This window comes from Syngnathus scovelli, chromosome 13 (assembly GCF_024217435.2).
Source record: "Syngnathus scovelli strain Florida chromosome 13, RoL_Ssco_1.2, whole genome shotgun sequence".
In the NCBI taxonomy this organism is placed as follows: Eukaryota; Metazoa; Chordata; class Actinopteri; order Syngnathiformes; family Syngnathidae; genus Syngnathus; species Syngnathus scovelli.
In genome coordinates, this window is record NC_090859.1 from 10,999,928 (window position 1) to 11,027,461 (window position 27,534).

Genomic DNA, 27,534 nt, shown 5'->3' on the forward strand with positions numbered 1-27,534 from the left:
GTGAGATCTCGCGAGATTTGCTTGGCGCCGCGACCTCATGTGGAACACCATCCGCACGAGCCACAGCACACACTAGTCCTCCGGCCGATGTTTTTTGCCTCTGCTGCGGAAAAAGCGCGATGGAGACTCGAATTGTGTCCGTTTGAACCACCGCGCCCCTTTTTCAGACATCAACATTCTCCACGGAATAACAATCAACCGCTCGTTTTTGTCGAGACGTTTTAAAAACAGGGGCGGCGCGACGATGTGGATCCAGGTCCGCACCATAGACGGGAAGGAGACCCGAACCGTGGACGATCTCTCCAGGCTCACCAAAATCGAGACCCTCCGCGTGAAAATACGGGACATCTTCAATGTGAGCCCGCAGCAACAGCGCCTCTTCTACCGGGGCAAACAGGTAAGGGTGTCCCTGCTCATCACGCAACACTGGTCTTTTACACAAATATATTTTCATGCTGTTAAAAACTAGTGACAGTGGCTCCATGGCTTCCTGTTTTGATAGGAATTCGCCAATAGCTGTTGCGCAAGAACAGCCCCTCTCTCTCTCTCCTCTCTCTCCCCGTTTTCAAGAGTGGTCCTCTCGATCACGTCGTTGTTTTGGGGAGTCCCTGTGCACACACAATATGCGCCGTGGACATGTTTGTTTACATTGACGCGGTAGACTGAGAGAGAGGAAGGAGAGCACCACCCACTTCACCAACGCTCTTTGCACATGTTAGCATCCACTGAGGTCTTTCCCACTTTATGTTTGCATGATTGAAACACAGGTGGTAAAAATATTCACCCTCTGTGTTTAAGTAAAAGAACGGAGACTTGAGTCAATCGTTTTTAGTAAAAGTACAAAAAAGTTATAGAGAGTATATACTACAAGTACAACTGATTTTGTTTAGAAATAGACAGGTCGTGGAAGCTGTCGATACTAGCCACCCGATACTTAAGGCAAAAAGCAAAATTACCTGATATTGATAGCAGTAATCGGCGCCATACTGCAGCAGATTTACACATTGGCGAATAATCCAGTGTTATTTCGAAAGGTCTTGGTTCCTATTTGTTTTTTATTGTGAAATTCAATTTTATGTAGAAAAGAGTGAATGTTTGCACTGATATTGTCTGGGATAAAAAGTGGTATTGAACATCCAGAGAAATTTAGCAGTCAATTATTGAGTGAATTTAAAAAGTCTACAACCATGATCATTGGACAGTTTTATGTGATATAAAAATGAGACCAACATAATTTATGTCATACACATATATAACTTGTGCATTTGGACAAAAAGAAACCATTGCGCCAGATCAGGTCATCTTGCCCAGAGACTCTGACCCACGAGGTGTCAAGCATTACCAGTGCACTCTCAGGCACACCCACTATCTCGCGCTAACCTGTTAGTTTCTGACCTGGTGAGCGCCTTCAGAAACTAGCTGCATTTCTTCTGTCACCATATTTAAAACTCAAATCACAGGAAAAGCCTACTAGAGCATCAGAACTTTTTTAGGAGTCAATCTAATGCACGTGAAACTGTGGCAAGTGTGTGATGTGTGTATAATTGGTTTATTATGTTGGTTTTACACGCACTCTGTTCCTCCTATGTTCTTCATTCAGTAGTATGTTGTGTATTCCGCATTTAAAACATTTCCGCAAGGATATTTTGATGACTTTTCCATCACCTCTTCTGTTTTGACTGAAGCCAACACAGAAAAAAAAATATACGACAACATACATCAGCTATTTTATGACAGCTCTTCAGATCTTTCATAATTTTACTAGCACATTGTTAGGTGTCATAAAATCTGCACACAGCCCTCAAACACTCTCGTTGGCAACATTACCTCTCAATCGGATTTTATTTAGTGTCACGTAGCTAAATGAGGTTAATATATCGTATTTTAATGCGTTGGATCGTGGCCGGGGGGGATTTATCTACATAACTGCACAACACCAGGGGTCTATTAGTTAGGTGTCAATTAGAGAACAGCCATTTTATTTGTACTTTTTCTGATTGTATTCTATAATGTACTTAAAGACGCTGTAAAGTAAATTAAGACGATTTGAGGGATTGGAGAGACTGAGAATGCAGTCGTAAATTGAGGAGATATATCATTTAAGTGTTTCTCACCTTGGCTGTTTTTTTACATGGATAAAATGGCCACCATTGACGCACGTTGGCGAGTCGCTCCCATCCCCCCACTAACTTGCACGCCTTTGTTCGCATCAGTGGTTATCCGGTGCAAAAGGAAGTTACTTAGTTCTTATTACTAGGCCCAAACCTGTTAGCTCGCAAGCTAGCCGGCGGCGATTGAAAACCTCTCGCCGAGCCGCCAGAGATTTTAAGCGGATAGGCCGCGCTCTCGTGGCTCAAACGTGGAGGAATGCAGGCATAGAAAAGATCGGCCGCACGTATTCACCAGGCAACTGCTCGCAACTTATGAAAGCGATTTTTTCAAGCCTCATCGTAAATACTTGCTAATTACCGAGGTGATTGATCGATTAATCCGTAACTAATCATTCATAAAATTACTCCGTATTTATTTTTTTCATTGCTTCATCATTTTAAAGATATGCTTGAATTCAAAATTGTGCAAATCGACAGAATTATTATCAATGGTCGACACAGGAAGTGACCTTTCGGTGTGTGGACTCTCATTGTTTACATCCGAGTGCTACTTCCTGCAGTCACATGCGTATCACTAGCAAAGAATGTTCTTTATGAATGAAAGTGACTAACATACAATTTCCTGTTTTGGAAATCGGTTCCAATGAAGGAAATGGTGGCTGTGGCCGACGTATGATTCTTCTCGGCTGTTGCCTGACTCAGAGATGAAATTGGAGTATTAATAAAGACAAAATTCGACCAAATGATAGTATCCAAAAATCACAAGTCAGATTGGAAATAATTAGGCTAACAAATCTGTGGCTTTATCACGTCACCTTTTAAAATAAAAATAAAAATCACGACATTCTATAAATAAATAAAATAAATATATACATAAAAAATTGCTATATAAATGATGCTATATAAATAAATAAAATAAGTAAATATATACATTAAAAAAAAATCTGTGTTTTTTATTATTTACGGCAGCTTTTTGTCCTTAACCTTTGAAAATAGTGAGCTTTCTGTATACTGGCTTGCCAAAAAAAAAACCATAGACGTTGTTAAAAGACATGCGGTTGGCCCGCGGTTTAATTATTAGCCGGGTTATGTCACAAAGCAGCCGTGGGTTGCCGGGTGAGGGGGGGTTACTGGCCATGCTGGCAACGGCTAGGCCTGCGCTACTGCAAAATCCCGCGCTTCCTCCTCCGTCTAGCTGGAAAATGAGCAGGCAGGGTTGATTCGGGGATTTCCGAGCGCTAAGTAACGCGTGGAATGAGCCAGCGACACCCAGTCCAACGTGAGCTGCATGGTGCCCTCCCGCGCACGGGAAAAGCTCTGTCTTAATTCCTTTCCAAAATGGCGTCTTGTTTACCCCCACCGCCACACTCACACACACACACACACGCCCGCTTCAGCTCGCTGCAGGCGCCGCGAGGTTCTCGACGCCATCGCAAGTCTTTCCCTCGCTTTTTTTTGTCTCTTATTTGCCGCCGTGCTACTCGTGTTTGCCTTTGCGGCATCTCGTGTCGCCGTTTTTCACGCCACATAGGCACGCACACACCTTCTGTTGTTCAAGCGGCCTTGCTACCTCCACGCCCACGCGGCCTTTCAGTTAAGACAATTTATAAAAAAATAAAGGTTGGCTTGTTTATTAAACGGTTCCACATGTTTCTTGCGTTACCAACGTGAGCCGTTTTCTATTGTTGGCACGTAGGAAAAGCTTAACACACAAATTTGCGCATACACCCCAGCGCTGTTGCCGTGACCTACTTAAGGCTTCGGTTTTGATTATTGCACACGCGCGGATATTTCGATGGCCCCACTTTGGGCAGTTTGACGCAGCCGCGCGTGTTTGTACTTGTACGCTTCGTGGACAGTCACCAGACAAAGACAGGAGGAGTCTTTGCACACGGTTCCTCGTCTCCAACGACAAAGCAACCTCTCAAGTCGAAACACAATGTTGTCTCTTTTGCCGCTTGACCTCCGTGTGGAATGGAAAAGTGGCGTAATGGCTTCCAGGTTCAGGAAAAGCTTTAGCCACTCTGCGGTGGTTAGCTAATTTGTGTTAAAAATTTCTTTCGCATTTCATTAGGGCTGCCGCTATTGAATATTTTCAGAATCGATTATTCTATCGATTATTACGTCATTTCCATGAATGACTACGACACAAAAAAATTACTGTTGAGAGGGTGACATTAAAGGATTTGGACAATGTTAATTTAAAAAATGTCGATAAACGATGACTTGATTAGTACTATAGTTGTCGAATAATTTGATAATCGATTAGTTGTCGATTAATTAATTAATTTTTACAGCTCTACATTTCATGATCAACTATGACGCTATCATTGCAATTAGCTTTTTATATTATTTTTTTCTTAGAATTTTATTTTTTTGCACAATGAGTCCAAGTAAAAAAAAAATCCTGTTGATATTTTTCTTTTTTTTTTCTCCAAGTGATTTTATTGCATGTTTATCGTCTTTTCTACCAACGTCGATTCAAGTATCATTAACTGTTGAACCAGTCCATCTAGGGTAGAAGCCCTTTAGCGTGAATTGGCAGACACACCCCGTGGCCTGCGCCATTGTTTTGGGAAATGTGACCTATTTTACTCAGCTCTTCGCCGAGGCAGGCTACGGGTTGGAGGGCGAAAGCGAAAATCACTTCGGATAGCCGCCAACACCGTGTGGGGAAGCTCTGGTTTCACACCATTAAATCCTTTCGGAGAACAACACTCCAGTCGCTGTCTGCACTCCCTTCAAAGTCTATTGATCACGGCCTGGGTGTTCTCATTGGAGACAAATTTCTGGCAACACACATTTAAAACACTTTGCATTTTAAAAGTCAATTTCCCCGCAATGTTTCCCCTTGTGTTGTTCTCAGAACATTTACAAACAAGATCATGTGACGAATTCGACAAAATTCTCCTCGGTCTCGTCATACACAGCAGGAAGTACTTTTATTTTTTATGGGGGATGGCGGAGGTTGTTTTTGACGCGAGCCACAGGTCGTTTTTCTTGTCTCCGTTTGAGCTTCCGTCTGATATTCTTCTTTGGTATCCGCTACAATGAGCAACACGCCGTTTGAAAGTCTGCCTGCAAAAATAACTGAAGAGAAATTAGCCCTGTGGAGAAAAGGGCTTGTTTCATTCCACTACACACACACACACACATGGTTGCCTTGCGCTGTGGTTTGTGACAGCCTTTTCCTTAAGTCAAGTGTCTCGAGTCGGTCCAAAATCTTCATTAAAATCCGACGTTCCCAAGTGGAACACTGCGTGACATTTGACTGAGTCATAGAATGAGGATACCAGAGGCAACGTGTGTTTGTCTTCTACTGCATTATTTATGATAGAAGGTACCCACGGCCGGATCACGGTCACGCTATCGGTCCGTCACACGAGGAGAAATCTGGACGTGCGTTTTCTGCGCCACGGGTGTCTTTGTGTTGAGCGGGTTTGTGATTGGAAACCGGGCTGTCACAGATTGCGCCTGTGGTAATGAAGTCGCTGGGGGGAAAAAAGAGGAGAGCCGCCGAAATGTCATTCGGTTCTAATGCGATGCGTGCAATTCTGAAAAACCTCGCCCGTGTTTTCCATGCGGTCAACCGGTGAAGGTGAAACAGGGACTTGAATCGAAGACCGAGGCTGAGCCTGTTCTAAAATTCACGAGACGATTAAAACCCAGATGGGGGGGGAGGGGGTGCACGCCTCCACCCCTGCCCGACTCACTAAGGCTTCGAATGGTCTCTTCCTGGAAGGACGGCGGCGGCGGCGGCTTCGCTCGGCTCGCCGGCACACAATGAACCTGGAGATAAATGGCTGCCGACTGTAATGAGTCGCGCTAGCGTTAGCTGGCCGACACCCGAGTGAGCGGTCAATATAATGAAGTACGTTCTGCAAAGTCTGCAAAAAAAAATAGGCGGATGTTAGTTTTGATTCTTTACACATTCAGGTTCAACGTAGATAGGGGGCGGTGGGGGTAGCAAATCGGGCCTGCTCTCATTTGGTCGTCATGGCAACCCACCGTTTCTCCCCCTCATAACATTTTCGGCAAAAAAAAAAAAGCAGCACGGGATATGCCCTTCTGCATCTCTTCACTTTGATTTTCTAAACGCGTATGTTTCTAATCAGTAGCAATATGGACCGCTGGATTATTTTCCAAGTCCTTAGATGTCACCGGTGTGCTTGTCGAAGCGTTCTAACGCCTTCTGTAAGCTCCAGAGAGCGATGATCGAATGTAGCCTGCGTACCCTCTTTGTCCTTGACAGACTGCTCGCTGTTTTGGTGTGACGGCGGCGGCGGCTCGTTGGGCGTTATTTTCATGGGGTTACGGTCAAAGCGTTTCTTCTCATACGCTTCAGCAATTTGTTTCGGCATAGCTCTCACGATCGTGAATAGCTTCGAATTAAATCACAAATCTAACATGGCTGCTGAACCGCATTGGGAAAAATCGATGTGTCTTTGTGTTTTTTTCACAAGATGGAAGACGGCCAGACACTATTTGACTACAACGTGGGTCTCAATGATATCGTCCAGCTGCTGATTCGCTCACAAACAGATCCTCCGGACAGCCCCCTAGCCAAGGACCCCCCCAGCGTGGCGTGCACTTCCACCCCTGCCCCGGCCTCCGCGGTCCCTCGGGCCGAAAGCCCCGACCGCCCTGCTCCGGTCTCCCCTGCTGCTATGGAAACTTCCCCCGATAAAGACAATGACCGCAGCGACACGGCCGAGACTGCCGACGAGAGTAAGCCGGACGCCATTGCCCCTAATAACTCAGCTAGCACCAAAAATGGCATCAAGCCTTCCAGTCCCCCGCGCGACACCCAACCGCCGACATCCAGCAAGAACACGCTAGTGGACCCGGGAATCGGGAAGTACAAAGTAAGTCAAGCACTAGTGCCTTTTATTTGTTTTGTAATAGCGGAGCTAGAGGGGGGGGGGTTATGGGGGCACTGCCTCCCCATTGGATTTTTGTTGTTTTGCAGGTCTCAGATTGATTTGAAAATTTGCTATTGCTTCATCCCCTCCAGATTAATGAGCTAGTAGACTGCAGGGACGTGACGGTGGGCGCCTGGTTTGAAGCCTGTGTAGAAAATGTGACCCGCGCCCCAAAAGGACCCATCAAGAACAAGGTGGGACGGCCCCCTAAAAGGACTAATGGAAAGCTGGAGGGCGAGCAGGGGCAGCAGCCCCTCGGCCCGGGCCAAAGCACGGACACTGTCAGGAATAACGCGTTAAATTCCGAGAGCAACGGAGCTTCCACATCGCAGACGGACTCCGCTGAAGAAGACGTCATCTATCACATTAAATATGAGGAGTAAGTGCTGTCTCACCGTGCCGGGAAATTCTGGCTGATGGTGTTTGTAAACAAACACCGCAGAGATTTTAAAATTCGATCTTCATTAGCGATTTGAGAAAATACAACGTGAGCTTCTGGATTGGGAGCTTTGTTACCTGCTAGTGAGATAATGAGTTTGCGTTCCTCTTCGGTGGCAAAGAATACGTCATGCAAGATGTTGCGGCGCAGCGGGAAATCGCGTACGGCGATAAAAACGCGCGAGTGCTTCAGCTACGGCAGCACACAAATTGGACTCGTATCTGGCAGGAACCTCTTTTGGTTTTTTTTTTCCCCTGTCAAATTAATTCTGCAAGCTGGCGTTTCCATGGTTACCCCCGCGTTCTCGGGAGCATTACTTTTTCCTCCTCCGGCTTTTGTCTGTAATTGCCGCAAACGCGTCGTTGTTAAAACATGGCCGCCTTGGCACGGCTAATACATTGGGTAGTGTTTGCCCTAGACTTGCTCATTCTCCATTTTTAAAAGGCAGTCAAAAATTTAAAAAATTGACCCTGAATGTTAGATAATTAGTTCTTTCCATTTTGGTTTTCTGCCAGCTACCCCGAGAATGGTCTGGTGGAGATGCGAGGGGTCAACATACGGCCACGTGCCCGCACCCTGCTGCGCTGGGACCAACTCATGGTGGGCATGCATGTGTTTGTCAACTACAACATGGAGACGCCGGAGGAGAGGGGCTTCTGGTTCGACGCGGAAATTCAAACCCTCAATCAGGCCTCTCGCACCAACAAGGAGCTCCGAGTCAAGATTCTTCTGGGGTGACGATCTTGAGGGTCACCTGCTTCTTTAGCTCCTTGACACTCTTCTGATAGTTTTTGTGTATCCTACCCTCTTCTAGGGGTCCCGGCGATGTAATTGGGGATTGCAAAATTCACTTCTTGGATGAAATCTACCAGCTGGAGAAACCAGGGGCTTCGGCGTTGTCAGCTGCAGATGGACAATTTAAAAGTATGCCGCGTGAAGCCACAGCGACAACCGAGAATACACTCTCAACTTGAATGTGGCCAATAAAAATTAATTTTAATAATTAATAATGATAAAAAAAATCAAGTTTATCCAAAAGTGCGTCTATTTGAAGCAGGCCTTTTAGACAAGTGGCCCAAAAGACTCTCACAAATCAAACAGGAAGTCAGCCATTTTGTTTTGAAGGTGCCATTTTGAATGAGCCCTAATTAGAAGCAGATTTAAAGGTGGGAGATGCTCAATAATAATTTCAAGACCATAAAAAAAGATTTGAAAGAGGCCATTATTACCTTTAACTTAACAATAATTTTCAGGCCCCCGAACGAGGCGACGACCTCCAAATAGCACACAAAATAGCCTCGTTTATTTTTTGCTGTCCCCGTGTGGATTTAAGGAAAGAGCGGGCCGGAGTGCAAACACTGCAAAGCCGATCCGGACGCCGAGTGCCGCTTCTGCTCATGCTGCGTGTGCGGCGGCAAGCAGGATGCTCACATGCAGCTCCTCTGCGACGAGTGCAACATGGCCTTCCACATCTACTGCCTCAACCCGCCGCTGGCCACTATCCCCGATGACGAGGACTGGTGAGTCTTCACATCCGCTCTTTCGATAGACATGTCCCAAAAATAAAATAACGCTGTGATCTAATCCCATGTGCTGTCTCAAAAGCAGAAAGATCACCACCCCCCGACCCCGCCTTCAATGTTTCTATTTATAGCTCCCCCTGTTTTGTAAGCGCTAGAAGATGACATCATCGTGTAACCTCCTCCCTTGTTTTGCCGCCAGGTACTGTCCCACCTGTAAGAATGACACAAGCGAAGTGGTCAAGGCCGGGGAAAAGCTCAAGGCCAGTAAGAAGAGAGCCAAAATGCCATCGGCCACAACCGAGAGTCAACGAGACTGGGGCAAGGTAAGCGGAAAATGGAAAGGGGGCGAATTGCAGCCACAATCGATGGTGTAAAAAAAAAAAAAAAAAAAGACAGTACTATTTTTGGGCGAGTTAATTTTTTCATTTCACCTTCTACGGTAATGAGTTAAATGGCGCTTAGCGTGACCGAGACACTTTCCTGGACATGTCATGGGGAAAATACCTCCTTTCTTTCTTCTTTGGAACATTCCGTCTGTGGGCTAATTCAAAACAGCTCAGCTTATGAGTGTTATGTGGGCGCATTTAGCAGCCATGACTTCATTGTCCCGAATTCTCGCTTTGATATAAATACACACACAGTTAAGTCGGTATTGAAAGTGGATGAAGAGAGGTGTCCCAATACTTTTGTCCAGGTCATTTTAATTCCGCTTATGCTGTTGTCTTCAGGGCATGGCCTGCGTGGGACGTACCAAGGAGTGCACCATCGTTCCCTCCAACCACTACGGACCCATTCCCGGCGTTCCCGTCGGAACTACGTGGAAATTCCGAGTTCAGGTTGGCTGCCATATGGTTGCCGGGCGGAAACCATTAGGGACACGTTTCATTTTTTTTTGTACTCTCAGGTGAGCGAGGCAGGCGTTCACAGGCCGCACGTCGGCGGCATTCACGGTCGCAGTAACGACGGGTCCTACTCGCTGGTGCTGGCGGGGGGCTTCGAGGATGAAGTGGTGAGGTTTAACGCTGATTGAATTGCAGATGCCAATCAATGCCGCCCCCTCCCCTTTGGGAGCAAAATAAATCTGACTCGTGTCACTTGGACCTGCTTTAGGACCGGGGGGATGAATTCACATACACGGGCAGCGGAGGTCGTGACCTCTCGGGAAACAAACGAATTGGAGAGCACTCGTTTGACCAGACGTTGACCCACATGAACAGGTCTGGTTTCCGTCCATAGCTTGAAAGTAGCTCTGGATCTTTGCACATTTCTGTCAAGTCAGTTTATATCATAAAAATTTGGTTATATGCAGAGCTTTGGCGCTGAACTGCGATGCCCCGCTCAACGACAAAGACGGAGCCGAATCCCGGAACTGGCGGGCCGGGAAGCCGGTGAGAGTGGTGCGCAGTTCCAAAGGTCGCCGCATCAGCAAATATGCCCCCGAGGAGGGAAACCGCTACGACGGCATCTACAAGGTCAAGGAAGTCGACACTTTTCGTTTTCACGGATCACGTGTTAGATACTGTTGGATTTTTTTTTTAGGTGGTGAAATATTGGCCGGAAATCGGCAAGTGCGGCTACTTGGTGTGGAGGTACCTGCTCAGACGGGACGATCTGGAACCAGCACCCTGGACCCCAGAAGGACTGGAGAGGATCAAGAAATTGGGTCTAATGATCCAGGTTAGACCCGCCAGTCCACCTGAAAAATATTTCTACCTATTTACCATGGCCATGTGTGTGTGTGCAGTACCCGCCAGGCTACCAGGCGGTCATGGCGAATAAGTCAAAGAAGGAGGCCGTCGCGCGGCCCGGTCGCGGCGGGCGGAGTAAGCACCACTCCGGGCGGGGGCGAGGTAGGGGGAGGGGGAGGGGCCGGCCGCGGAAGGAACATAAGATGGAGAAGGCGGCGGAAGAGGAGGACGAAGAGTACGAGCATCTGATGGCCGCCGTGGAAGAGGACGAGGAGGAGGCGCCGCAGAGTAACGGCAATCAGAAAACCAGCAAGGACTCTGGTGGGTGGCGGTTCCTTCATGGAAGAATTTATTTCTTTTTTAAATTGATCAAGTCCACCGTTTTTATTTTTATTAACTGAGCTGCAGTTATTTGTTTTTGATGCCATTATTTGAGGATGCCATGGATTATTACTGCCCTCTGCTGGTGTGACAAGGGAACAGAGAAATTTACATTACGTTTGGTATTTACTTTTTATTTGTATTTTTTTTTTTCCCTGCTCGTCCAGATTGGTCACCAGCGTCTGAGCCGCCCTTAAAGCGCGTGAAGGTAGAGGAGGGTTTCGTTCTGTCGGCGCAGCAGCAGCAGTTGATCGGAGAAGACACGGCCAACAAGAAGCTGTGGGACGAGGCCCTGGGACACCTTGCAGAGGGACCAGTAAGTTCTTTCTTGCTCGGACTACCATACGCAATTTGGGATGTTATCTCTGCACCCCCTCTCAAAATGAAACTAATGTTTCTCGATGTGCTTTTGGAGAACTTCCTGCGCAAGATGGAACAAATCTTCATGTGCGTTTGCTGCCAGGAGCTGGCCTTCCAGCCCGTCACCACCGTCTGCTCGCACAACGTTTGCAAGGTAAAAAACAGTGAAGAGCTGTCCAAAATATTTAGATTGGACCAATCACATTCAAACTCTTGCGCCCTAGGGTAAAACCAAATTAACTTTATTTTCCATTAGTATTTATTTTATTAAATTTTCTTTTTTAACACGTACCAGTTTTGTTCCTTTTTTTTATTGCAATTAATTGTATTTTAAATGCTTTTTTACAAATTATGTTCATTTTTTAATTTTAATTTTGAGTTTTAATTAATTTTATTGTAAACACTTTTTACAAATTTTAAAATCTGAGTCTAATACATGAACATACCTTTTTATCTATTTCTCAAGAATAATATAATATTCCTACAGCAATTATTTTTTTTTATTAAATTTTATTTTTTAACACGTACCAGTTTTGTTCCATTTTTTTATTTCAATTAATTTGATTTTAAATGCTTTTTTACTAATCATGTTCAATTTTTTTATTTTAATTTTCAAGTTTTAATTAATTTTATTTTAAACACTTTACAAATTTTGAAATCTGAGTCTAATATATGAGCCTAACTTTTTGTCTCAAGAATAACTCTTCCTTGTGCTTAGACGTGCCTCCAGCGCTCGTTCCGGGCCGAGGTGTACACTTGCCCCGCCTGCCGCCACGACCTGGGCAAGGACTACGTCATGACACAAAACAAGACTCTACAGGTTCTGCTGGACCAGTTCTTTCCCGGCTACACAAAGGGCCGATGAGATTCCGGTCACTGTAAACCAGAAGGCGTGTATACACACACACACACACACATACTACACACACACACACCTACAGTAAACTGTTGACAGCTCCACTTTAAAGATGCATTGCACTTCTTTCTCCCAATGGGCAAATGTATAGTGCGTCACACAGCCATTTCATGTATACAATCATTGAGCACACAAAGCACCTCAGTAGGTTCCGACCTCATCCGTTTTCTCCATAAACCTCACCAGCCTGAGATTTTACACCAAGGACTTGAACGCACGTACGCACACAATCGCAAGCCCACCCACACACAAACACACACACACACACTTAGATACTCTACAACTATACTACAATAATACTCGACTGCAGAGTATATGGAATTTTTTTTGGAGGGAGGTGTTCAGTCGAGCGAAGGCCACTATTTGAGGAAATTTGGTACGTGCCTGCCAACCTGCATTTATGTGTACCATCCATGGAGCGCCCACGCACTTTGACCCTAACTGACACAGCTCAGATAACGCACCCCATTGATGCTGGCTTTGATATCGATGTGTCTTTGGCGATACTCCCATTTGACACATCTTGATGTATTTTTGACTAGACACGCAATTAATGTGTATTTCAAGGGTGTCATCATTTTTTGTCAACGTTTGTTTGAAGACGCACCCAATTGATCTTGGCTGTTATGCCCAACTGTTTTGAAGGGTGTCTTTGATGACAACCTTACTGTGTGTCTTTGACAATATTCCCTTCTCTTCTTCATCTTAAATGATGCAGACTATGAACGTCTTTGATGATATGCCCAATTGATGTATCTTGTGTGATACGCCTGGTTGACATATTTGACGTGTCTTTGATGACACACCCCATTTGATGGGTCTACCCTCGTTGACCTTGATTTTAATTTTTTTAGTACACCCCCCCAACTAACTATAATGCATTTAGTATATAATATTAGTGACCCCTTAAAGAGATAACAAGCATTTATATACAAGAAAAATGTTGAGGAAGCACTTGTTTGTCGCGTCATGCTAACTGCGTCATGCTAGCTGCTAATAAGCTTGCATACGTCCCTTTTTGTAAAAACATGGTGCAACGAAGGCCGTTCAGCGGGGGCTTATAAACATTTCACGGACATGAGTAGCAGTTCTCCTGGATTGCCAAACTGCCTTGAATTATAACTCAAGGCCACTTTTGTTGCTAGGCAACCCAGATAAAGCAGGCACAGTGGAGGCTTTCGGTATCGCTGCATTTGAGAAAGTGTCAATTTGTTTTTGCACTGCTAAAATGTTAACTTGTCTTTTACTGTATGCCTCAATTGACTGGAAATTTTGCTTTTTTTTCTCCAAAAGTTGACTTTTCAAATAGTTTCCAGTTTCCTCCCTGGTGTGGTGCATTCAAATGTTGACGGTTGGCAGAGTTTCAAACGTTCACCTCCTTACTGATCACGTGACACGTTTTCTAGTCATGCAATATTTTTTTTTTCCCCCCCCTGGTGGGCTTGTCACGTATGTGCTGACGTCGTCCTCGCTTCTGTTCATTCAGGTTTTTGTTTGTTGTTGTTGTCGTTTTTTTCATAACATGCAATTCTAAATGGTCTTTTTAAGGCGAACTGTGATGTGCATTAATGATTCGTTTTGTTTGTGGCAAACTAAATAGCGCTCCTTCCTGCAGTGACTTCCTTCCGTATGTGAACCTACAGTGCTAAAAAACCCTTTTTAGACGTCTTGTTGACGCTTGGCTTCAGTGCTGTGTCGTTTTCTTTCTCTTTTTAATGACTATTGCACTCTACTGAAGAATCAAGTCACTTTTCTTTTCTGTAAGTCTTCAACAATATCTGATCTTTCTCTCCATAGGTTTTTAGTTGCGTTCCCTCCAACTTAATCTTTCTTTTGCCGAGCGCATTCGCCTGTTTGACGAGGGGTCCCATTGTTTCTTGTTTTATACATGTCATAATACTTATGTACCTATTAAATATTTGGATTCGAGAAAGCATTCTTTCTTTGATAAGAGTATTAGCAGACTATATATGTAATATTTATTTTACAATTAAATACTGATCCAATTATAATAATTATACTTCAAGAAACTAATACATATTGATAAATGCTCAGTGGGCCAGAAGTGTTCCATCAATACTTAAATATGAGGTCTAAATGAAAAGCAGTCACTCAAATGAACCAATGGAATAGATGTGGGGATTTTGTTTTATTATAAGAGAAGTACAATAGGTACAGTTGCACTGTTTGCCAGGTGAACATTTAACAAAACAGGAATGCAGATGCAAAGTCAGTCAAATCATAACATCACAGCTTTTTGTGCCCCTCATACCATCCAGAAATCAAAATAGGAATATACTGTAATGAGATTTACATCAGAACAAAGCATAAAATAAAATAAAGCCCTTTAAGTAATCCACTTTACATGCTCAAAATGCCTTCACTGAAACGGTGTGGCTATTAAGTACCAGTAAATGGGGTTTTTAACAAATAGATATTAGTGCTACACCAATGGTCCCCCTGAAAAGATTCGAACAAGACAGCCATTTTATCGCCCCAGTACCAGAGTGTAAAAAAAACCCCCAAAAAAAACAATGACCTTTGTGTGTTGTACATTCAAACAACTAAATGACTCCTTAGGTAAACAAAGCAGAGCTATAATCACGTCTAACAACACTAAGCAAGCCAAAGGCAAACCTCTTTCACGCTTATCCAAACTTGATGCTCATAGGGGAACTTGACACAAAACGAAGGAGGAAAAGAGCCAGAATGGTGAGGGGAGTCTACTCCTCGTCGGAAGAGTCCCTGTCAAAATTGTAGGCCATGAAGAGAACGTCGGGTCGAGGCGGGACGAGGGCGTGGCCCGGTTTCACTATCTCAAAGCCCAGGAAACTGAACGTACGCACCAGCCTGGCTACAAAACAAACACATTTGGAAATAAGATTCTTGTAGTGGTGGTGGTGGGGGGGGGGGGGGGGGGGGGGGGGGGGGGGGGGTCAGTTTGATGTCTGTTGTGTATACATACCACGATCATCCCTGTTCTTGTAGAAGCAGACAAACACGCTGGCCACTTTCAGATGTTCTTCAGCGTATTCCAGCAGAGCTGCAAAGCTGCACACAGAAAAGAATATTAAAAGGAGATTGGCGCTATAGAAATAGTCTGGAAGGCTCACCTCTCCTTGCTGCCTTCAGGCAGCGGTTCAAGAGGTATCTCCACGAAGAGAGCACTGCTGCTCACGACAGCGTCCCATTGAACCGCCTTAGTGACGGTAAGATGACTTTGGAAGTGGAGTATCCTAGGGCAACCGCTGCTCGCCGGCTCCTCACTAACGGTCAACTTCAGGTCCTGGTGGGAAGGAGGAGACATCGGGGGTTAAATCCTTCTACGTCATCTTTTGATAGGACAGGCAGACTTACTGAGTGGAGCAACCGAGCTGCAGGAGCGTGATCCCGTGTACCATTCCCTCGCCCACCTGGGATCTTCAGGGGTGGGAGAGGGGCATCAGGAGCACCACAGAGGCCCTGGGCCGCGGGTACTACTACAACAGTGCATGGACAGACTAGAAGGCAGGAACATGAATCAGGATTAGCATTGGAACCAAAATGGAAATCTTTAAATTAAATAAAAAATTCCTGTGATTTAGCATCAACTGCTGTAATCACGTGAGGAAAAACCTGTCACTTGCGGCCATATATTTAGTGTGATGCTACATGCTAAGCGGTGTTACGTCATTACGCACTGTGACGCTAAGTGGGAGACGTCATTACGTAATATGATGTTAACTTGAAACGGGGCCGTATGTTACAGAACAGTTGTAACCTGACACCACTCACGAGACAGTCGTGACCCGGAACATTTTACTGCTTTCATAAAAATGATAACATGACAAGGTAATTGACCCGGGGTCATTGAGCTGCCTATTATTACACGTGTAGTGACGCATTTATGCCAAACGAGGAAGTGGGTTGAAACGCACGTAACACTTTCTGGCAGGATACTAGTGACTTGTTATACTTGAATGTCATGAAACGCCACATTGAAGCAGAATTTCATAATCGATACCAGTTTTACTATTAGTCTAATAACTAGTTTTACCTGCTGGTCGGTGACGATAAGTAGCCGACTAACATGAGCTGTTTACGCATATTGTCATGGCGAATTAACGAATGCTAGGTCAAAAATCGCCAATTTAACATGTCACTTTGTTAACACGGTCTGATCTTCAAATAGAAATAAAAATAGGTTAGGAAATACTAGAACTATTCCGTATTGTAATTAAGATTTTATTTTCAAATGAGTGGATTCTCACCACCCCTCCCCCACACAGCGATTAGCATTGCTAGCTTTCTTGCTTACTTACTTTGCAATCATATCACAAATACCGCTACTCAAATCCGCCATGGTAGTGAGAGGCTGTGTTTTTCCTTCCTTTTCGCGAGCAAAGCAATGACTGTTTAGGATCCGCTGGAGGTTGGATTTTACCATCCGGCCTCGGGTAGAGACACGACGGGCCAACTACTGATCTCTCCTTCGCTATGCTCTGTTGATGAGTGACGGAGCAAGTTGAAGGCAGCTTGTTTGAGCGACGACAAGTCAAGGTACCCAATGAACGTTGTCACACTTCCGTTTGAAGCTCGGCGACGTCAAAATTAAGTGACCTCGATCTATTAATACGGCTGAACTATATATCTGTGCCGCTGCCCAAACCACAGACAATCATTTAAAAGCGTTTCTCTGATTATTATGTTTGTTGTGACAAGAACATTATGCCATTTTACTAATATAAGGCTTTTATTTTCTTAAGAAAAAGAGGATTCAGATGACGTCACCTTGTGGTGTATCTGCATCACCCTCCGTTGCCCAAAACGTCAAATGCTAACGTTGCTAATATGTGCGTGGGCAATTTATCCCACGAATGAAAGATCATCTTTTTGACAGATAATAGAGTCACAAAAACGAATATCGTTAATTATGTTAAGTTTGTGACAAGGTCCTATCGCGTACAATTTCTTTCGAGAAACATCGTAGTACGCCATTGACACTGAGCCGTAAGCTAAATGCTAGGCTACGTTAAATGGAAAAGTACTAGGGTCGAAAACAAAAGCAGAAGATGGGCCAATTAGCCTCCATCCAGTTTATGTAAATCATTGCTGTTAGCGGTGTAAATCAAATACAACAACTTCATATCGAAGGACTGCACAATTGTGAAAATAAAATGAGGTTAAAAAATGTCCATAACTATAGGCATTAATAAGCCTTTACACAAGTACAGTTGTGACTAACCATTGGAAATGTGTTTGATTATTAAATGATCATTTACTATATATTTCAAGTTTCTATGTGTAATACAATTAAATATATCAAAACATGTTTAATGGACTACACGCTGTGGGTTATTTATTTGTTATATACTGTACAGTACATAATCTAAACAGCTGTCAAAGTATCTAATGTTTATTCTATATGCGAATAGTATTCTCATCATTTAGGTCACCTTTAAATACCTGATCCCCTCTCCAAATATCTTGTTAATATTATTGGACAAATATTAAATGAAAACATGAATATAAATATTCAACATATTTATTCAAGTCCAAAACATGTAGGCCCACACACACAAAAATAAAAAAAAATGAACAGAGAGGAGTCTTGCCTAACATTTAAAGAGAATGTTAAATGTTGCTGCTTTATCCCCAGAAGTCACATAATGAATGATAATTATATATCTTTTTTAAATATATGCCATTTTTGTGATGTGTCAATAAAACTATAATTCCTTGCATTTATCCAGGGAGCAAGGGAACTAAACTTACATAACGGTAACAATAATAATGGGGCTTAATTCTCAGCCCCCTCATATTTATTTATTTAGTTATTTGTTTATTTTGCTGGTAAATCATATAATTTATGATTGCTATTTTTATGACGGGTCCGCCCACAGGACATTTGTCCCTCCTCGCTTTCTGTCATCGTGGAAGAAAGGAGAAAAATCAGATAAAAAAGAAGAGCAAAACGTAATTTTGTCACTGTATGTATACATATAAACGTAGTTACACGAGTAATAAAATGCCAGTACGATAATAGTAATCAGTTATTAGCTTTATCTCGTTTTTGTTTGTTTTTATGGTGACAGATCACATCGGCCCGCCCCATACGCAGCTTGTCCCTCCTAGCTTCCCGTCCGCTATCCCGGAAGGTGGAAGAAAAAAAGAAAGGCAGCGACGCCTGAGAGCGACGCTTGCTGCTGATGTGCCGCTGGCTCTTACAATGGAGAGCGACACTGCCGTCCGGAGAATAAAGCCACCATTCGGGACGCACAGTTATGTAGCGCCGGGGACCTCCGGGGAGGATAACAACGGTTGGAGTGGCGGTAGTGAGCCGAAGAGGAAGCCCGACGTGAGCTTGTACCTGCTCCGAGAGGGTCTGGCAACTTCCCTGGTGTGCGTGTTTATTTTCCTTCTGTGGGGACTCGTTCAGTTGTCCCTCCAGCAGCTCGTCATCGGGAAGCCGAGCGGAGATTTCAACGCGGAGAGAGCCAGGTGAGTTGCGGCCAAGCAGCTGCGTTCATGGTGGCTAACGGTCTGGCTAACCTTTCCTCCAGTCTGACCCGCATTAAAAACCGCCTGCAAAGTATAGTGACATGCAGGTATTTTGTTTTCAACGAAGAACACTCAAACGTGGGTGGATAAAACTTATTTTTAAACTATTGCAAAGTTCATGGTTGTGTTTAACCATTGCAAAGTTCTTGGAAATCAAAAACATGTTCCCTTATCAAATTCTCAGACAGCTATTTTGATTGAAGCCTTGAAAATGTACTTAAATATATTCTTTGCTAGTAATAGTAACCCTGATTACATTTTTTTTACACCCAAGCACGATTTTCTTGATTTTTCACTAATAAACACATGTTGATGGGTAATGTAGCGCACAAAATGTACTAATTTTTCCTTATGCCATGCATGTAGAAATTATTTCATAGAGAAAACAATATGTAATAAATGCTGCACCGTTCAAAATATTAAGTTGTGTACATTGTATTCCAGTGTACGTCCGATTTTCAGGTTTTTCCCGCTTCAGAAATGATCTTGTGACTCTTGAGTCTGGATTTTTAGACTAAATAATCCACCTCAAGGTTTTCTAAACTCTGTCACATCAAAACCAAACAGTTTTTTTTGGTGACGGATCTTCCTTTTAATTTTTTCATCATAGCGTTGTGTCAGTGTGTCGTAAAGCAGGCTTTGGAGCCATGTAACAGTAAAGAAAGGATTCTTTCTGGAGCGACAAGGATTATGATACCACACTGGCACCCTGGAGGTCAGCTGTCCAAAGTTCTGGCAAAACAAGATTAGCCGTCATGGTGTTGGTCACTTTCTTCCCGTGAAAACCCACATTTGAATTAATTCAAACCTTGTTGCCAGTTCAGTTTTATGATGTGTCAAAAAAGACATATCAAGGCAGTAAAGATACACACCCTGATAAGAGACAACACAAAGGGGCATAGAACAGACACCTGTGGCACTCCTTAAAAAATCACGTTGGTTCAGAATAAACATATCTCTCTGTATTCAGGCAGCACCTGGAGCGGATCACCAGCGTGGGACCGCGGCCGGTGGGCAGCCACGAGAACGAGGTGTTGACGGTGGACTACTTACTAGAGCAGATAGAGAAAGTTCGCATGACGACGGAGCGGGGCCCGCACTTTCAGCTCAGCGTGGAAGTGCAACGCCCCACCGGCTCCTTCTCCATCGACTTCCTGGGCGGCTTCACCAGCTTTTATGACCGCATCACCAACGTTGTGGTGCGCCTGGAACCCAAAGGTGGCGCCGAGCATCTCATGCTGGCTAACTGCCACTTTGACTCTGTGGCCAATAGTCCAGGTATAAATGTTTTCCCCTGAGATTTTTTTATTTTTTATTTATAACTTAAGGAATTTGCATGCCATCTGATCTAAACTACAGTTTGACTTCAAAACCGGTTGGTTCAAGGTGTGTTTTTTTTAAGCTTTTTTTCAAATTGACTTCTCTTTCAAGGAATTTTTTTTGTTATTCACTCAGCCGTGTGCTTCTTCAGCGCCAAGAAAGGGAAATCGCGAAGGTGTGGGGCAGGAAGTGGCACAAGCCTTGACGACATACTATTTCCTGACCCAACGGTGAACAATGGAGGCAACGACACTGGGCTAGTTTTGGTCGGCGGGTTTGGGGTCCCATTGAAATCTTTTGGGGGTTAATGTCGCTCACATGAGGGATGGTGGCAGCAGCCCAGACAGACGCGCAACTACTAAACCTTCAATCCGCAAAGCCAGAGCACATGATTTGGTCTTTAACAAAAAAATATTCCTGAGCAATGTTGAGCCTCAACACTAACCTAAACTTTCGGCATCACATGCCTTGTTCTTTTCCACTCATGGGGTACCACCCTCGCCCCCCCGCCTCTTTTCTCTCGCCATCATCAACACAATGCAACCGGAGCCGGAGCTCCAGCAGGTCAACGCATTCCTGTCATGTTTTCACACGCGGCCTCCTTCCTTTTATTTCCGTGTTGTTTATATTCTTTTTGCTAGGTCGCTGCGAACTGCCCTTTGGCTTGCCAATCTGTTTCGGGATGACGGTCCCCCTGGATCGATTGTTATTTTCGTAACCTAAAACAACAAAGTTGACATTTTTCCCGTTCTCTTTTGTCTACAGGTGCGAGCGACGACGCCGTGAGCTGCGCCGTCATGTTGGAAGTCCTCCACTCGCTCGCCAACCAGTCCACTCCTCTTCGCCATGGTGTCATCTTCCTCTTTAACGGGGCGGAAGAAAATGTCCTACAGGTAACGTAGGATCCAGCCTGCTGATGTCTCTTTTTTTTTTTTAACCAGATATTTTTTTTTTGGTCTGGTCTGCATAGGCCAGTCACGGGTTCATCACTCAACATCCGTGGGCCAAACAGGTGAGAGCCTTTATTAACTTGGAGGCCGCAGGCGTCGGCGGCAAGGAGGTCGTTTTCCAGACAGGTAATCCACTCACTTGCCCTCACACACTTGAAGAAATGCAAAAAAAAAAAAAGATTATCACTTTTGATTTTTTAGCAAACCACATAATTGTGACTTCCCGCTAGGATAACGCTAGCAACACAAAACGGCAAAGCTAACAGTTTGAAATGTGATCACAATTTTAACTGTAAATTGCGAACCGCTTTATCTCATTTGACAAATATCGCATCAAGTAGGGAAAAAAACATAACAGCAACATATTAAATTCCCCCGAGCGTCTCCTTTTGCATTTGACTCCGACAGGTCCGGAGAACCCGTGGCTGGTTCAAGCGTACGTGCATGCCGCCAAACACCCCTTCGCCTCCGTGGTGGGCCAGGAGGTCTTTCAAAGCGGCATCATCCCCTCCGACACTGACTTCCGTATCTACCGAGACTTTGGTAACATTCCAGGTATCCACATCAAATTATTTCATTTCATTTTCATATAATTTTATTAATAATGGTGTTTTTTTTTTGTTTGTTTTTTTAATTATGTCTGGAATTAAGGTGCTTTAAAAGCTTGAATTTAACCCTAAATGGATAATTATGCCCGATTTTTATTTTTTAAATCTATATTTGAATATGCTTTTAATTTCTGTTTCTGCAGGCATTGACCTGGCGTTCATCGAGAACGGTTTCATCTATCACACCAAATACGACACCGCCGATAGAATCCTCACGGGCTCCATACAGAGAGCAGGTATTTTCTTTAATAAACCCCCCAGAGCATATTTATTAATCCCCCATTGCTGCACTTCAGTAAAGTGAACAATTTGAAACTCCACAGACAGGCCAATGGAAACAAAGATAGATGTGACGGTAATTATGAAGGCACAGCTGCTGCCTTAAAATAAACGAAGCAGAGCATACAGGACATGGCTTCTCTGCGAGATCGTTTTTTTTTTGTTTCATACCGTTCAGCGCTTATCTCATTATCTGGCAGGCGAGGCGTTAAAAAGATGCACACGTAGCCAGCGGACCTGCCACAGATGCGCTCCATTACCTGCCTGCATGCTGCTTGAAAAATTGCCTAGCAGACAATCCGGTCTGTCAGCAAAAAAAAAAAAAAAAAAATAGACAGATGCTCTGCCTCACCCCCCCCTATCTTTTCTGCAAAAGACATGAATTATTAGAGAGAGAGAGAGGAGGAGAGAGAGAGGGAGAATGTGGAGTTGTGATATTTTTAGGTTGGTATGAAGCAGGCTGCTCTGCAAGTAAGCAGTAAGCCTTCACATATTCAAAAAAAAAAAAAAAAGAACTTTCCAGCAACACCAGTGAGAACAATAAATGCATTGTCTCGCTCGGGTGTTTGTTGTGCTTTTAAGGATTTAAGCATGCAATGCTTAAAATACGGGGAAAAAATGCTAAAAATGTGATAATATGCACGTTTTTAACGTCATTGACAAATGACATGATTCATGTTTTCGTTGTTTGCCCACATCTGCTTTTAATATTGCGGTTGCCTTATTTAGCTTTGAGACATCTTAAGGTAGTAAAAGTGTTTCGTGATTGATGAGATGACACTTTTAAGATGGCATAGAGAAGGCGCAAAGTTCTTTGCTTTTGTAATATTGTAATTTTTTTTTAAACTCATCCCTAGGTGACAACATCCTGGCCGTCCTCAAGCACCTCCTCATGTCTGAGAAACTGGCCGACTCCTCCGAGTATCGCCACGGCAACATGGTGTTCTTTGACGTGCTGGGCGTGGCCGTGGTGGCGTACCCGGCCCGCGTCGGCACCATCCTTAATTACATGGTCGCCGTGGCAACCTTCATCTACCTGGCCAGGAAAGCCTCTCTGCCAGGCAACCGCGGTGGGTGTCAAATAACACTTGAATTATTATCGTTCCGGGCTCTGAGCCAAGCCAGAAGAAAAAGCTTAGGCTCGTTTCCATTTCTGACAATTAGTGATTTACCACCAAGGCCATTAAACACTTTTATTTTTTTTCTTCATGAATTGCATCCATCTTCCACAGGTGGGCGCTACGTTCGAGATCTGGCTTGTGCCACAGGTGTGGCGCTGCTGGGCTGGGTGGTTGCGTTCCTGTCGGTTCTTATCGTGGCCGTGCTGGTGACCCTTCTGGGCCGCTCCATGTTCTGGTACACCCATTTCTACGCCGCTGTGGTCCTTTACGGTTCCGTGGCCACCGGCAAGATGGTGCTGGTGCACACCCTGGCCAAGAACCTCTACTACAGGGTGAGACAGATAACTTCAAATATTTTATTTTATTGGTGATCTGAAATCATGAAGAAAATAGGAAGCTAAAATTAGAAACTAAATGTGACCCAGTTGGAGTCCAGGATAGGAATCCTCAATGCTACAGTGGTTGAATTTTGAGTTCCTCATTGCCGCTGAGATTTCTATCAGGTCACATTAGTTATCGCTTGATAAAGCGTCCTCTTCATCCCACTGAGGGCAGAACAGTAACGTTCATTGTCAGTGTGTCAGTGTGTGTGTGTGCGCGTGCATCCAGACAATAAACAAGTGCTCCATTGAAGGTTACATGTGGCACTAAAAAATGTTTGCTCCAGGGAACCAGACAACTTCTCTAGAATGTGCTGTTCCATTCAAGTGAAGAAGTGCAAACTGCCAAAAAGACTTGTTGAAATGTCATCTAAAACACAAAAGTGTGTTTTTTTTTTACACCCCCGTTGTTAGTGTTGAGTTTAAAGACTTCCTTTCAGGAAGTGTGAGGTCATGAGTTCAACTTCATACACTCTGGAACTGGTGGAAACACGTTTGTGTCGTGTCATGCTTGGAAACGAAGATATAAAAATGTTTATTAAGTGGGATACAATTAGCAGCTAATTAGCAGAGCTAGCATAAATAACAAGGGTTTGGTTTCAGGGTGTTCGCATGGTGGAGCTGGGCGAGCTCTATTTGGACGTGAGCTTGCTGCTGTGGTGCTGCAGCTTGGTGTGGATGACCCAGCGTGGGCTGTGCTCGGCCTACGTCCCCATGCTCATGGTGGCCTTCCCGCTCCTCACCAAGCTCCTGCTCGCCAACGAGTTCAAGAATAGAGGCCGGTCACGTTTCTACGCCTCGCCGTGACCGACAGTAACGTCCGTCCTGACTTGAGCTTTTTTGTGTCGCTGCAGGGGCGTCGCTTAAATATAGCGTCCTCTACCTGGCGGGCTTGGCTTTGCCCTACCTGCACATCATGTTCCTCATTTGGGTGGTCTTTGAGATCTTCACGCCCATCATGGGCCGCAGCGGCACCGAGATCCCCCCCGAGGTGGTCCTGGCCACCCTGGTTACCATTGCCACCGTTTTCCTCTCCTCCTTTTTCGTGAGTGTCTGCCCCTTTTTTTTTCTTTTTTCCTTTTTCCATGACAGATTTTGTGACTCTCATTGCGATGGCAGCTCCACTTTGTCTACTTGGTAAGGAGCACCAAGTGGATTCTTGCGGGTCTGGGCTCGGTCTTCGCGCTGGTCTTCCTGCTGGTGTCCAGCGGGATCTTCTTCCCTTATTCAGGAAGTCCTGATAGCCCGCGACCAAAGAGGATCTTCCTACAGGTACGCATGCACATAAAGTGTTCAAATTAGGGTTTTGGTTAGACTAGAAGTTCCAGATTTGGTTCCAAGCCCACGTTTGCGCTCTCTTGCTCCTCAGCACACGACACGCACCTTCTACGACGTACACGGCCAGGTGGAGGCGCGCGATTCCGGCGTGTGGATCAACAGCTTCGACTACACGGGCATGCAGCACATCACGCCGCACGTGCCCCAGATACACGACGGCGTGCGCTCACCACCTTGCCACGAGCACCGCCCCTTCTGCGGCTTCCCCTGGTTTCTGCCCGTCAATTTCCTCACCAAGTACGTCTCCTCGCCTGCCCCTCCCCGCCGCCATCTTGTCCTATTAACGCCGCTGCTTCTCGGCAGGAAGAACTGGTACCTCCCCGCTCCCGATGTGTCTCCAAGCTTCCCGGTGGACTTCCGCCTGGTGTCCAAGGAGGAGACCGGCTGGGGGACCATCAAGATGACATTCAACGTCAACGGTAGGTTGCATCCTTGTAACCCCGCCTCCTCCCCCGCCTCGTCTTCTCACTTTATGTGCCACGCAGGGCCCAGCCACATGTCTCTCTACTTGATGCCCCATCACGGAGCGAGTCTGTCCTCGTGGTCCTTTGGAGACGGCAAGCCACAGTTTGACTTGAGCGGGGAATACTTTGTCTTCTACTCGCATGGCTTGGATGCGACCACATGGACGTTCTGGTTTGAAATACAGGTAGCGCCCACAGTATTCGTTGACTACTGTCACACGAGGCTCCCCAATCATCTTAGCTAGCATGCTACATAGTAGCAATCAAACAGACTCAACTGTGACCTTGTTGCTTGCAGCCGCCCAGCGAGTCATCCCGGTCGGAGTCCGGGCCCGAGGGGATGATCTCCGTGGCCATCTCCACCCACTACTTCTTTGGGGAGGACAAGACGACGCCTCGGCTGGAGGAAGTCCTGAGCCAGTTCCCCTCGTGGACCTTCCCCTCCTTCTGGGTCAGCTCGTATGACTTGTACCAATACTGAGGCACCGACACTGCTTCTCCATGCCTTTACACGCACGCACACACACACACACACAGCCTGAGACCCCCCAGCATCACTGTGTCAGTAGCAAGTCGGAGCAAACGCGTTTGTTTTGTTGATCTCAAATCTGTGGTGCCTTTTTTTCCCCCCCCCGTACCCCTTCATATGCTAACATGCTACCTCTCCTTGTCATACAATCTACTATCAGCACTGCACTTAACATTGTTAAACAGCTGACGCTTTCAAAATTTGGTCCGATTCAGATTGAAACAAAAGTTTTGCAGTTTTGAATTGGGACTTAAATGTAAGGTTAGGGTTTGAAATGAACGAGCATGTTGATGACGGTGCTACTTCTCCTCCACTATCGATTTCAAGTCATTTTTGAAACTGGAAAAAAATTTTTTTCATTAACCACTTTTGTCCCCTCACCACTGGAAGAAGTTAGCATTGAAGCTAACGAAAGCTAAATCATGCAGAAACGAGTGCCTGGAAGTTCCGAAAAATATCAAGCTGTGAAATCCACATTTGTGTTTGTTGTCATCTTTGAAATGTCAAGGTGGGGAAACCAACCACGCAGTAGCTAGTTATCAAGGATGATCATCACAATCATCATGAACAGTTTTAATTCAAATTTGCATGCAAATACACACAGAGAACAGAAAAACACATTTCTCAAAAAAAAAAATACAAACGCACTCTTTACACATACAATGATTCACGCACACACACACACGTCACTTTTCAGTCACGCATCTCGCACACAAAAACACATCACAAATACGACTGAGATTGTTTGCACTCGGTGTTACCCTCTGAGCAGTATGACTGCCAAAATAGCGGACACTGAGGACAAAAGTATTGGGACGGGGGTGGTAGGCCAAAAAGCAGGTGGCGTGTCCCAACATTTTTGTTCTGCGTCACATAAGTTTGACTACACAAGACGAGTTGAAAGTCAAATGAATGGTTAAAGCAGATAATTTAATATTTATGCCTTTTTTTTAATGATGATTTTGGACTAGAAATGTGATCCTCAAATGACATTTAAGTGAATTTAGTTTGCCTTTAAGGTTTATAAAGTGCTGCAATGGCCATTTAAAGTCATAAATCTCATCTTTGTGGCACATCATGAGAAAAATGAACACAAAGTACGATGCGGGAGCCATGTCAGAATGTCTTAATGTTTTTTTTTTTTTTTTTGCAAGTTATAACTCATCTAAAGCCACTTTTGGTTTTTATCTTTGTTTACCTTTTGCTCTCATTCCTTCCATAACTTTTTCCATGCCCCCCTCCGCCGTCCCCAATTTACACCTTTTTTTTTCCAGCGTGTGTGTGTGATGGAATTGACACTTTACCTCTAACTGCTGTTTTTGGTTTATGGTTACAAAAAAAAATGCAGTTTTGAGTGGCGATGGACTGTTGGGATTGTCGCGTTGGGATGTGTTTAATACTTGGATGATTTTACATGATAAAGCTTGAATGAAACGAGCACTTGTAATTAATAAAAAAATAAATAAATAAATGCTTTCGTCATAATTTATTTTCCACCACATTATTAATTTGTTTTGGATATGTGATCTTTTTTGAGGGTACATCAACTTATTACATATAACATCACTTTGTCCAACGATACCAATTATTTCTATTCTGAGCTCATATTTTTTCAGAAATAGCAATGACCGCAAGGTGGCAGTGTTTACAAACCGATTCAACGTG

At 44.6% G+C, this 27,534-nt stretch overlaps 3 protein-coding genes across 4 annotated transcripts; 2 read left to right on the top strand and 1 right to left on the bottom strand.

Annotated features, from left to right (window-relative positions):
* Positions 1-27: 27 nt before the first annotated feature.
* On the top strand, positions 28-14,861 carry LOC125980013 (E3 ubiquitin-protein ligase UHRF2). 2 transcript variants are annotated; one of them, XR_007485518.2, is made up of 17 exons: positions 28-397; positions 6,575-6,976; positions 7,126-7,412; positions 7,988-8,206; positions 8,287-8,396; positions 8,806-8,992; positions 9,195-9,318; positions 9,724-9,831; positions 9,900-10,004; positions 10,106-10,212; positions 10,305-10,467; positions 10,535-10,672; positions 10,740-11,004; positions 11,232-11,380; positions 11,480-11,578; positions 12,143-12,677; positions 12,709-14,861. XR_007485518.2 is itself a non-coding variant. In XM_049738953.2 (16 exons), exons 1-16 carry the CDS (start codon positions 245-247, stop codon positions 12,287-12,289), a joined length of 2,763 nt encoding a protein of 920 aa, XP_049594910.1. In that variant the 5' UTR covers positions 28-244; the 3' UTR covers positions 12,290-14,861. The 2 variants fall into 2 exon arrangements, 1 of the variants encoding a protein (XP_049594910.1); XM_049738953.2 differs by having other exon boundaries at positions 12,143-14,861.
* On the bottom strand, positions 14,471-16,851 carry oaz1b (ornithine decarboxylase antizyme 1b). Its single transcript, XM_049738956.2, is given in 6 exon segments — positions 14,471-15,194; positions 15,306-15,391; positions 15,454-15,626; positions 15,698-15,784; positions 15,786-15,840; positions 16,642-16,851. Coding segments are annotated over 6 exon segments (657 nt in total). The 5' UTR covers positions 16,767-16,851; the 3' UTR covers positions 14,471-15,063.
* Positions 16,732-27,340, top strand: LOC125980014 (endoplasmic reticulum metallopeptidase 1). Its single transcript, XM_049738954.1, has 16 exons — positions 16,732-16,879; positions 18,415-18,820; positions 19,851-20,158; positions 20,966-21,093; positions 21,171-21,276; positions 21,559-21,705; positions 21,902-21,994; positions 22,895-23,107; positions 23,270-23,490; positions 24,142-24,316; positions 24,393-24,583; positions 24,658-24,810; positions 24,908-25,113; positions 25,180-25,295; positions 25,362-25,525; positions 25,639-27,340. The coding sequence occupies exons 2-16, from the start codon at positions 18,549-18,551 to the stop codon at positions 25,819-25,821; spliced, it is 2,676 nt and encodes an 891-aa protein (XP_049594911.1). The 5' UTR covers positions 16,732-16,879; positions 18,415-18,548; the 3' UTR covers positions 25,822-27,340.
* Positions 27,341-27,534: the final 194 nt, after the last annotated feature.

Excerpts from the sequence above, each read along its gene's own strand:
- LOC125980014 (XM_049738954.1), top strand. The coding sequence starts at position 18,549 with ATGGAGAGCGACACTGCCGTCCGGAGAATAAAGCCACCATTCGGGACG. Across the intron at positions 21,706-21,901 it reads AGACTTTGGTAACATTCCAG|GCATTGACCTGGCGTTCATC; the intron begins GTATCCACATCA and ends CTGTTTCTGCAG. Across the intron at positions 25,296-25,361 it reads GATGACATTCAACGTCAACG|GGCCCAGCCACATGTCTCTC; the intron begins GTAGGTTGCATC and ends TGTGCCACGCAG.
- LOC125980013 (XM_049738953.2), top strand. The coding sequence starts at position 245 with ATGTGGATCCAGGTCCGCACCATAGACGGGAAGGAGACCCGAACCGTG. Across the intron at positions 8,207-8,286 it reads CGAGTCAAGATTCTTCTGGG|GGGTCCCGGCGATGTAATTG; the intron begins GTGACGATCTTG and ends ACCCTCTTCTAG. Across the intron at positions 10,468-10,534 it reads GCTACGACGGCATCTACAAG|GTGGTGAAATATTGGCCGGA; the intron begins GTCAAGGAAGTC and ends TTTTTTTTTTAG.